Source organism: Schistosoma mansoni (genome assembly GCF_000237925.1).
Source record: "Schistosoma mansoni, WGS project CABG00000000 data, chromosome 3 unplaced supercontig 0141, strain Puerto Rico, whole genome shotgun sequence".
In the NCBI taxonomy this organism is placed as follows: Eukaryota; Metazoa; Platyhelminthes; class Trematoda; order Strigeidida; family Schistosomatidae; genus Schistosoma; species Schistosoma mansoni.
In genome coordinates, this window is record NW_017386011.1 from 44,418 (window position 1) to 56,558 (window position 12,141).

The 12,141-nt window shown below is 39.0% G+C and overlaps 1 protein-coding gene across 1 annotated transcript in view; it reads right to left on the minus strand.

The window, feature by feature from the left end:
* Smp_098980 (hsda/sda1, putative) overlaps window positions 1–6,706 on the minus strand; it is a gene marked incomplete at both ends in the record, with an annotated part of 20,980 nt that extends 14,274 nt beyond the window's left edge. Inside the window, 8 exons of the mRNA XM_018791221.1 lie at window positions 1,119–1,177; window positions 4,231–4,573; window positions 5,829–5,924; window positions 5,958–6,116; window positions 6,153–6,335; window positions 6,369–6,467; window positions 6,502–6,606; window positions 6,638–6,706. Coding sequence (XP_018645558.1) covers window positions 1,119–1,177; window positions 4,231–4,573; window positions 5,829–5,924; window positions 5,958–6,116; window positions 6,153–6,335; window positions 6,369–6,467; window positions 6,502–6,606; window positions 6,638–6,706 — 1,113 coding nt within the window. The remainder of the gene's footprint in view (window positions 1–1,118; window positions 1,178–4,230; window positions 4,574–5,828; window positions 5,925–5,957; window positions 6,117–6,152; window positions 6,336–6,368; window positions 6,468–6,501; window positions 6,607–6,637) is intronic.
* Between the last annotated feature and the right edge of the window lie 5,435 nt (window positions 6,707–12,141).

Sequence of the window (12,141 nt, forward strand, 5' to 3'; positions counted from 1 at the left end):
AACTGTCAACCAACATTAAAGTAAGAATCTTCAATGCGAACGATAAGACAGTTATACTGTACGGAACTGAAACTTCGAGATCTACCACAACCATCTTCAAAAAAGAACAAGTATTTATAAACAATCGTCTACACAAGATACTCAATGACCGTCAACCGCATACCATCAACAACAGTCTACTGTGGTAGAGAACAAACCAACTTCCAACTGAACAGGAGATTAGGAAAAGATGCTGGAAGTGGATAGGACACACATTTCTGAAATCATCAAACTATATCGCGAGGCAAGTGTCAACTTGAAATCCTGAAGAAGAAGAAGAAGAAGAAGAAGAAGAAGAAAGGAAATGAGGAAAACCAAGGAACACATTGCATCGGGAATCGGAAGTAGATATCAAAGGAGTGAATAGCAACCGGAAACAACTGGAAAGAATTGTGCAGGAGAGAGTTGGATAGAGAATGTTAGTGAATTGACTATGCTCCCATACGAGGGGTAATAGGCATAAGTATATATACATATACAGACACTGACAAGATATTGCTCTTCTAAATGTAGTGAAATGGTAGAACAAATTCTATGGAGTTACCAACACTAACGACTGAGATGGTAGCTGGATTTTTAGAATACAATTGGTTTTTAGTGTATAAAAAAATTACTAGAATAGTTAATCTGGAAATCCATAACAAATGCCTACACCTGTTGCTTATGATTTCTCACTCCCGACCCTACGCATACATCAAATCCAGCCTAAAATTCTTTGATTTTACAGAAGTGATCAATACCAATTACACCAGTTCAAATCAGCAAATAAAATTTCTAACTTTAGTCAACTAATGATATGCTCTGAAACTGGTATTATTCAATGTAATTAGTGATAATTGTATCACTTTTATGATAGTTGAACACAATGATTATTCACGATTCCTTACTTCTAACAGCTTTAAAGACATTTCACAAAAACACGATCATCATACCAATAAGTGGAATGAATGTTTGTACAATAAATTAGTAACTTAAAAAACCATATCATATTTAAACCAAAGCATATCCATATCTCAGATTTTATTTTACTGATAACTGACTGATATATTGTAGATAATAAAACGCAATCAAGAACTTACATCAGGTGGAACTTGGTCATGGCTAGCCTGTGCTGAGAACAATAATAAATGAGTCACCTCTAAACAAACCAAAAAAGAAATAGGTGAGAAATTAATTGATAGTACGGACAATAAATTTCTACCAAAGGTTAATAAGGAATTTGGCTGGAAATATATAGATCTAACTAGTATAAACCAGATAATTTTTTAGCAGGAAACTAATTTTTCACAAGTCATCGTTACTGTAAATTAGTAACCAAATAGAAGTTTATAAATCTATCAATGATACAACAAAGCAGATGTAATGAGATTCAAACGTGAATTCCGATGAATAAGTCTAAATTCTAACAAAGAAAACGAAAAAAGCAAGAGTTAAATCTAACCCAACAAATCTGTACGTCGTTTTTTATACAAACACATCGGATAATTGTTCTACATTAGAAGGGTTTTTGTTATAACAGTTACCATGGGAATATTAAACTGATGTGCAAAATGTCTTTTGAACAATATGAACATTAAACCTATAAAAGTAAATCCAGCTTAGAATGAATCAAAAATGAATGTTTGGATCTTAGAGCTACGTTTGTTTCTCGTTGATAGCTAATGATACCATTCAGTTCCTCATATCAAAGTAGAAACATATTCGTACCCACGGATTCCCCCGAGTATGAACGTCTGATGTAACCATTAAACTGGTAAAAACGGATACAATTCTAACACAATTTTACATATCCCAGATATATTGGAAATAAAATTAATCACTATTTAATCATTTGTCCTCCTGTGGTAGTTAATTTAGTGAAACACAATAAATAAGTATAAAGAAACTATCTCGGAAAAGATGGATAGATTATTCATTTTCAATCCAGAAGATCGGATCGATGGGCAGAACACTTTAGGGATCAGTTCAACTGACCTTCAGCCACACTTTGGTTTCCCACGATCCCCAATCGACCTGAATGGCAAGTTAATGTGAGTCCTCCAACTCTTTACGAGGTTGAAAAAGCTAAAGGAAATTTGAAGCGATGGAGAGCAGCATGCCCTGGCAGGTGTACCCTTGAGATTTTTAAGGATGGCAGTCCAGTACTAGCAGCGAGATTGACTGAGGTCATAGGTAGAATCAGGGAACTGGAAGTCATTCCATCTGACTGGTCCCAATCACTGATTGTGCCAGTCTATAAAAAAGGACAAAACTCCTCTTGTGGTAATCACAGAGAAATCAGTTTGACTAATATAGTGTCCAAATTATTAGCTTCAATAACATTTCGACACCTAACCAAAGCTCATGAAGAGCAGACTAGAGAAAACAAGGTTGGTTTTCAACCTGGACGTGGTTGTATAGACCAGATATTCACCCTACGTCAGGTCCTAGAACATAGACACAAATTCAGACGTCCCACAATAGTAGTATTTCTCGACATTAAGGAGGAATTCGACTCTGTTGATCGTGAGGTTCCATGGCAGTGTTTGTCAGTGAAAGGAGTACCAAAGAAGTACATTAACTTTATAAAGGCTCTCTACTCGAAAACAACTGGTCAAGTTAGAGCCTATGGCGAACTGTCATCAGAATTGGCTACCTCAAGTGGTGTTCGTCAGGGCTGTCCACTCTCCCCATTCTTGTTTAACTTTGTCGTTGACATGCTTTTAGAGATATCACTTTCATTATCTAAATCTCCAGGAGTTGAACATTTACCGGCAGACTCACTTGTTGACTTAGAATACGCCGATGACATAGTTCTATTTGGTGAAGACGCTGACAAAATGCAGTCTTCTCACCACTATAAACAACTATGCTGGCATGTTCGGGATGCGATTCTCTCCCTCGAAATACAAAATGCTACTTCAGGATTGGATTGCATCGACACCCGAACTATTGATAGGTAAAGCAGTTGAGCGTGTTGACCGCTTCACTTATCTTGGGAGCCTCATCTGCCCTTGTGGTCTGGTGTGTGACGAAATCCCAGCACTGATACAGAAGGCTCGTTTAGCTTTCGTCAAATTGTGTCATTTATGGCGTAGGCGAGATATCCGTCTAGCAGCCAAAGGACGAGTTTACTGCGCAGCAGTTCATTCCATCCTACTTTATGGCAGTGAAACATGACAGATAAGAGTAGAGGGTATTCGTAGGCTACTAGTATTCGACCATAGGTGTCTTCGAAGCATTACTCGTATATTCTGGGACCGCCGAGTAAGTAATACAGTTGTTAGGAAACGGGTACTAGGTAAGGATGGCACATCGATTAATGAAGTAGTGAAATTTCATTAGTTGAGATGGCTGGGACACGTGTTACGTATGCCCAACCACCGACTGCCCCGACGTGTGATGTTTTATGGCGTAAGAATAGGTTGGAAGAAAGCTAGAGGTGACCAGACCAAAACGTGGCAAAAATCCATCAAGTCACTGACAAGTGGACTGAACCATGTTGGTAGGTGTAGACTAATTGGTTGGGATCTATGAGATGATAACAACCGATGATTAGAGACCTTGAATGACATAGCTCAAAATCGTTTGCAATGGCGAAGGTGCATCCACTCTTTGTGTTCTACCAAATTCTAATCCCTTTTCTTTTTTCTCTTTCCAAATTTATTTTACTGGATTATAGTCCTTGAATAACATCTTTGAACCCTGATCTTTCCGATTACTGCTTATACTCTTACTACTTCTACCACTATGTGATTTGAATCGACAACTGCATCTCTATGATAATGTGGTATGGCAACTCGAATTGATGTATGTACGTACGAAGTTCTACCTTGTGACTGACTGACTGAAATAAGTATAAGTCACTCTCCTTAACTTTAAAGCCAAAAGTTTTGTATGTGAAATCTGAGGATGCTACCTGACTACTCTAAAACAAGCAGCTACAGCAGGATTTGAACTAGCTTCTCATACAGTCCTTTGTTGTACTTAAATATCTCTTGATTGCAATTACTAAATAAATGTAAAACGAAAAGAAGACATCCATCTCATTTCAATCGATTGGAATTATCACAAGTGAATGTTATTGTGAATATTTGTTTATAATAGAAAGAATAGCTACACAAATATGCAGTATAAATCAATTATATGATTAATCAATTATAACCTATAAACTGCAATTTAAAATAACATGTATTAAAATTATCTCCTAACCTCGTTGTTGTGGACGTAGAAAACGCTGAATAAATGGGTAAAAATTAAGAAGAACTAATTTATTTAATCCAATCAATCTGCTTATCAGATCAAGAATTAAAAGACGAATTTCAAAGCGATCTGAGCATCGTTCCAATTTTCGAAAGAGTTTTTCAGCAAATGTTTGTGGATCATGTAGCATATTTAAGGCATGGAAATTAGTCAGTTCTGTACGTTTTTTGATTTTACGTTCTTTTTCCTTATTTACATGTTTGATTGACCGTTCAAGGCGTTTTTGTCGACCTTTTGTTTTAACACCAACACGATGTCCCAAACGTAATTGCTTTATTTTACTTTCTTCATTCTGTGATAACAAGAGAGTGAAGATATAAACTATATAGTTTAAATTGAATCATAGTTGTCAGGGTCAGTTTTTCAGTCGCTTGCGTCCTATTATTTATGAGTATTAAGATTTATGAACGCAGTTCCTTCATACAAATATAATACTTTCTCACACAAAGACCCACCACTCACATTTATAACATGTACTATCTTTTTTTGTCGAATAATTTACTCTTGATACATCCTGTTGATAACTCTTATTTTACTTGCATTGACGAAAGTATATCGATATTTCATTTTTTCCCCGTATTACTAGTATTATTATTTATTTTTATTTAAACACAAATATTGGTACAGAGACACCAAATATATATGCGCCGCACAAACCTCATTTGATTTGTGGGAGGGCTATTATACTGCCCTGGTGTCCAAACTGAAGCAAGTGGTTTTATTATGGGGCCACACCCGAAGCCTTTGACCTAAAGATATGATCCACAAGACAGTGGACAACGTCAGGAGATTCAGTCCCATGGTAGCCGGTAACCAACGATTGAGTCATGCGCCATTAGTTCCCTCAGGATACTGGAGTCCATGTGCACCATTGGTTTGGACTCAGGGTTTTCCATCTCCCCCAGACGGATCCTCAGTACCCACCAACCCGGTTAAAGCGCCGGACACTCGCTTTTCGTCCTCTCAATTTTGTAAACAACACCGCCGCCACGACAAGGCAGTGAGTAGGACTTCCCTGGCAGAGGCTATATACGCGTGGCTATGTAAGAGCATTTCGAGAGGGACAGTGGACTCTCCACTCTCGGCCGTACTAGGGCATTTGGGGGCCATATTACTAGTAAATTTATTAGACTATGTGCAACTGATCAGAAGCATTGAAATGAAAGATGAATTCATTTATATGTATTGAACTTGTTCTCCTTTATTAAATTAAATGTGAATATATTTATGAAATAATTTTCAGAACAAAATCACTTGACGCTGCCGGTGCAGGTTATTTCCTTTTAGGGATTCCGTACGAAACTGCCAGACAAATATTTTGTGTGAGGGTTGCCGATACCAATTAAGGAATAATTAGTGTGAATAAACAGTAGGACAGGGGCAATTTTTATAATCAACTAAGTCTAGTTTTCACCCCTGATATCTCATTGCAGATTATCTTATTAATAATATATTGGGCAGGGAAACCTAGCTCTACAAAACCTTAAGCGAATGAACGTAAATTAATTAAAAAGCAAAATAAGCTGGAAGTCGTTCAAATTAAGAACAACACGACTTACATCTGATTCTGAGTCACTGCTGGTCTCCATTTCGTCAAGGGCCTTCGACTTTCCCAGGAAAAATTGAATAGCAGGAACATAGACCTAGAAAAATGATTTCAGAAAGCGAAAAGTTACTTTCTTGTTGCCCATTAGACATGAATCTGCAATGACGTTGGCAGTCCGCGCATCATTCCAAACATTTTTCTTGAACAAGCACAGTAGGATTAGAACAGCTTCACGAGCAACTGTTGAACTGTTATCTTTGATCATCTTCGAAAGAAACGACAATATGACCTGCACATCATATCATGGCGGAGTAGCTAAACTTACTGCATTAGCTTTTGTTTGCTTTTGACATTTATTCATTCGTTTTATGTCACTTACGAGGAAGTGACGTAATGTTTTCCGAACCTGTTTATCTCGACATCTATATAGCTTAAATGCAATATCAACTGCTTGTGTGGCTGGAATCAAGTTTTTAGTTCGAAGTCTCATGAACGCTCTTAAAAAGCCCTGAGAGCTGTTATATTTTGGGTTGAAACTTACCATACGCATTTCAGGGTGCATACCAAATGAACGCGACAACAGTGTTTGAATAACACTGGTAGAAAAATCCGCAACATGCTCAGGATAATACCTTACAGCCTTTGTGGGTTAAAAAAGACTCGAAATGTGCTACCTGAGATAAGAACGACAAAAGTTCCTCTAGTCTACTTATATATTGAGAAGGGGCAGAAGAAAATGACTGCTTTAGTGTGCTAAAGTTTTCGAGTTGTCCCTCAAACTGAAGGAAATTATGTGTTTTTTTATCTTACGTCTGTTCTGTATGATAGCGGATCCCGTGTAAGGTGGTAGCTTAACTCTGACAACGGCATGTGCTGCATCGCGATCAGGAACTACGTACAGTCCGAAAGTACCGCCAACTAATCCCAATTTCAATAGCAAAGATGGGGAGTCTATTTACCTTAGCTAATCCATACAATTTGAACTATCACGAAGATCCAGCGTCGCGCTAAATGTATCGACGGATCGTGCTGTTGTTATGTGTCCTGGTAAAGAACTGCAGTTACTCTTTATAAGGTGAGAGAAACGGAAAGTGGATAATTTTGTCTCGAACTTGAACTTTTCTAGAATGTCATCTGACATGATTAACACTGCATGTGAGTATAAGACAATGTTCATCGATATCGACATAAGTGTGCAGTATAAGCTGCATTCGTTCTACCAGTGGATTTAGGATATATAGCAGTTAATAAGTCCCCAAAATAAATAGTTTTGTATGTCTTCGAAATTGATGCTGACATCATTAATTTGCTGGACCTACCCTAACCGAAGGCGCTCGGTCATGCATCCACACCAGATCACGAGTGGGTACTACATGCTTCGCATCCCCTGAAGCTTCTAAGCAGCTTAGATCAAACACATCTCGACATACCGATAGCCTTCCAAATATATCTTCGAACCATACCATTTCTGACTTCTGATTTGAATGGGTCGGCACCTTTCGATTATAAAGATGTTACGTGTGAAGGTGTTGTCAAACTCAGAATAGTTGTGATATCGTTGGTGGTGAGACCGGCGTGATCTGATACATAAAACACTGAACTGTGAGTCTGGCCTTATTGTGACGATATATATTACTTTTTAAATTTTACTGTAACGTATAGTCATGTCTAAGAACGTTCGTTTAAATTAGAGCGAATAGTTTCACAGTATTTGAGCTTAGATTTGATGAAAGACATTAAATAGGAATAATATATTTGTAAAATCTCAGCGAATAAGCTTTTTCGAGGAAAAGCTTGAACCAGATTGCCAGGCAAAACGTTGGATTTACTTCAAATTCATTCGCTGAGATAGTTATTGCTTGCTTGCTTACGCCTGTTACCCCTCGTTGAGGAGCATAGGTCGCTCACCAGCATTCTCCATCCAACTCTGTCCTGAGCCCTCCTTTCCAGTTCTTTCAAGTTGCTATTCATCCTTTTCATATCTGCTTCTATTTCCCGGCGTAGTGTGTTCTTTGGCCTTCCTCTTTTCCGCTTCCCTTCCGGATTCCAAGTTAGGGATTGCCTTGTAATGCACATTGGTGATTTCCTTAATGTATGTCCGATCCACTTACAACGTCTTTTCCTAATTTCCTCTTCAACTGGAAGCTGGTTTGTTTTCTCCCATAAAACTCTGTTGCTGATAGTATCCGGCCAATGGATGTTGAGTATTTTGCGTAGACAGCTGTTGATAAATACTTGTACCTTCCTGATGATGGCCGTAGTAGTTCTCCACGTTTCAGCTTCGTACAGTAGGACTGTCTTGACATTCGTATTAAAGATTCTGACCTTGAAATTGGTTGATAGTTGTTTTGAGTTCCATATATTCTTCAATTGTAGAAATGCTGCCCTTGCTTTGCCAATCCTCGCCTTTACATCTGCATCCGATCCTCCTTGTTCATCAATGATGCTTCTAAGGTACGTGAATTTTTCCACCTCTTCCAGAGTTTCGCCATCAAGTGTGATTGGATTAGTGTTCTCCGTGTTGCATTTGAGAATCTTGCTTTTTCCCATGTGAATGTGGAGGCCTATCGATGCGGAGGCTGCTGCGACATTTACTGTCTTCATCTGCATTTGTTCGTGTGTATGAGAGAGGAGGGCTAGGTCATCTGCAAAGTCCAAATAATCTAATTGATTCTGAGAAGACCATTGTATTCCGTATTTCCCTTCAAATGTCGAATTCTTCATAATCCAGTCAATCGCTAGAAGGAAGAGGAATGGGGAGAGTAGACAGCCTTGTCTGACTCCGGTCCTTACTGGAAATGGGTCTGTCAGCTGTCCTCTATGCACTACTTTGCACTGTAGTCCATCGTATGAGTTTTGGATAATGTTGACGATCTTCTGAGGAACTCCATAGTGTAGAAGAATTTTCCATAATGTTCTCCTGTCCACGCTGTCAAACGCCTTCTCATAATCAATGAAGTTGACGTATAGTGATGAGTTCCACTCAACTGATTGTTCAACGATGATCCGTAGTGTCGCAATCTGGTCTGTGCATGACCTATCCTTACGGAATCCAGCCGGTTGATCCCGAAGTTCGGCGTCTACTGCGTCTTTCATCCGATTCAGCAGCACTCAGTTGAAAACTTTTCCTGGTACTGATAGCAAACTGATGCCTCTGTAGTTCTCACATTGGCTCAGATCTCCTTTCTTTGGTATCTTGATGAGATATCCTTCTTTCCAGTCCATTGGCACTTGTTCCTCTTCCCAAATCTTCTTGAATAGAAGGTGAAGCATGTTTGCAGTTATTTCAACCTTAGGTAATTCTAGACCGACTAAAGGGAGTTTAGACACTACATTAGGCCTTGACATCTTAGACACTCGCTTTTTATTTAAACTAAAATTTTCTAGATCATCTGCAATTAAATAACAGCTAGAATCACTATCATTATAATTAGCCCTAACTGTATCAGAACCGTGGGACATAAAGGCATCAGAAGGCACTTGATTTGTACACAGGGATTCGTCGCTTAATTTGGGTCCATCAGCACCATCGAGCTTGGAAATTATCTTCTTTTGACGAGGTTTTGTCATCTCAAACGAAGCGACCAAATTTCAGGGATTCAAGATTGAAATGCACAAAACGATAGCCAAGAACCGACCAAGAAATATTTGTTTAGAACTGCAAACTCGAACCAAGCTGCTAGCCGATTAATATTTGTTTAAAACTGTAAGTTCTTCCAGGCAGCCAACCTATATTCGTTTAGAACTGTAAAATCCAAACCTAAATTCCAATAGGTCTGGATGTGGCCGAATAACCGAAGAATAGTTTACACACTCGTGCCCCAGTCGAAATCAAAACAAGGTATTTTGGATGACACGGTTCTACGATTCATCCTATATACAAACGTACAAATTTACCTAAACGAATATTATCACCCGGTTATTCAACCAACAATTGATACCAAAATATTCAATCGAAAACACCAAAAGGTAAGCGTTATTCTATCCTTTCTGGATAGATCAAGTAAAATTCCGCCTGAGCAGCTGTCTTATAACACAAAGTGTTTCAATATCTGGGAAAGTGCTCCAAATTGCAACCAAAGATACACGATCCCAGTCAAATCAAACCGCACAATCAAATAGCGAGCAGTCAATATGGCAGACACCAGAATAATAACAATTAAAACAAACTAGATACAGTTCAATAAGGAACATAGAGACCCAATAGAAAACGATAATAAAACCAAGAAAATTAAACGTTACAGTCTTAATTAGCATCAAAAATGTCAACAACATACACAAATAAAGAAAACGTAAGGAAGAAATCACAAATGTATGCATGGAGGGATTTTCACTTGCAAAATGGATCCAACAGTTGTTTCATATTCCCTTCTCTTGCAGCTTTTTCCGCCGTCGTTGCTAGTTCTCCCATGTATTTCTGCTTGTCGGCTTTAATGCTCTTCTTCACTTCCCTGTTTGCTTCTGCGTAGTCTACTTGTGCTTTGACTTCCTCTGCTCGTGTTCGGCTGTTGTTAATTGCTAGTTTCTTGTTCTTCATCTCTTGAATTTTGTCCAGGGTTCCCGTAGAGATCCATTTCTTGTGATGATGCTTCTTAGGACCAAGAACCTCCTGACACGTTGAAGTTAGTGCTTCTTTTATCCCTTTCCAGTTGTCCTCCAAAGTTGCTTCTTGTTCTTTCATTAGATCCCGTAAAGCTTGGAACCTATTGTTGAGAGTTATCTTGAATTGGTTGAGTTTTTCAATATGTCGAAGGAAGGCTGTATTGAAACTTTGTAGTGCTGTTTGTCCAGTTGTCCAGTGTTTCTTTAGCTTCAGTCTCATCTTGGCCACAACCAGGTGGTGATCTGAAGCTATGTCAGCTCCTCTCCGGGTTCTCACATCTTCCATTGATCTTCGGAACTTTTTGTTGATACAGATGTGATCTATCTGGTTCTCTGTGGTGTGATCCGGCGAGATCCATGTGTGTATGCGTTTGTGTGGAAATATTGTGCCGCCTATAACGAATTTGTTGAATGCGCATAGATTTGCAAGTCTCTCGCTATTTTCATTTCTCTCTCCTAGTCCATATCGTCCAATTATATAATCATATCCTGTGTTGTCCACTCCAACTTTAGCATTGAGGTCTCCCATCAGAATAGTGAGGTCCTTTCGTGAGCACTTCTCTATAATTGATTGCAGCCTTTCATAGAATTGATCTTTATCATCGTCGTTGCTATCATTGGTGGGTGCATAACATTAAATAACGTTCATTGTGATCTCTTGCTTCTTTGTTCTGAATGATGCTTTGATTATCCTGAGTCCATGAAATTCCCATTCCACAAGTTCATTTCGTGCTTCTTTGGACAGCATTAGAGCAACTCCCTGAGTGTGTGGAGCATTGTCCCCTTCGTGACTGGAGTACAGCAGCATCTCTCCTGTACCTAGCCTTTGTTGTCCAGATTGTGTCCGATGAGTTTCGCTGATTATATATCGTTATACCGTTTTCATATTTTCGGATGTTTTTTCTTGTATAACTTATCTTGATTACAGCGAAACAGACACCTGGCTGTTTAATATTAAGACTCCTTCGCCTCTCACCCAAAAATATAAAAGCCTGACTCTTCTACGCAGAAGCTGACCTCCACGAACACTACGTGAAGGACCCACACGCACCATTTCTCGCAGTAATGAAGGCACCAACGCGCCATTTTGACAGGCGAGTTACACCTGGCATGTTTATGGGTGATATCTCTGAACCTTATGGCAAATTACAGAAGGCTATTCTTAAACATAGAGGCTTAATCGACCTACAAAAGTTAGACCGATTCTTCAACAACAACAAGTTGCAACACGGCTCAGCAAAAGAAATGTTACTACGTATGAAATAGGTCATTAGTCAACTGACCTTCGAGGATCTCATGCTTAAACAACCCTTATTGTCTAAGCTCCACCCACAGGAGCCAATAGTGTTTGTCTAATTTTAACACAACAACGTGAGCGAACTGGGTGAAATTGCCGACCGAATTCCAGAAGTCACCAGAACTTCCAACGCCGAGGTCTATTCAGCCAAAGAAAAACTCCAAACGACACAAAATAACCTTACAGAACTCTGTCATACTCTGACACGTTACCATCGTATTCGTCATGACCGTAGACGATCCCAAACTCCTCGAAGAAGTACGTCACGGAAACGATATATCTCTAGACCATGAGAGATAGATAAATGTGATTTGTGCTGGTATCATAGTCGGCATAGAAAATATAAAAATTGCGGAAACCCCTGAAGTCGCAGCTAGCGAACATAGCTGTCTGTTGCACAGCACTGATGTGATGA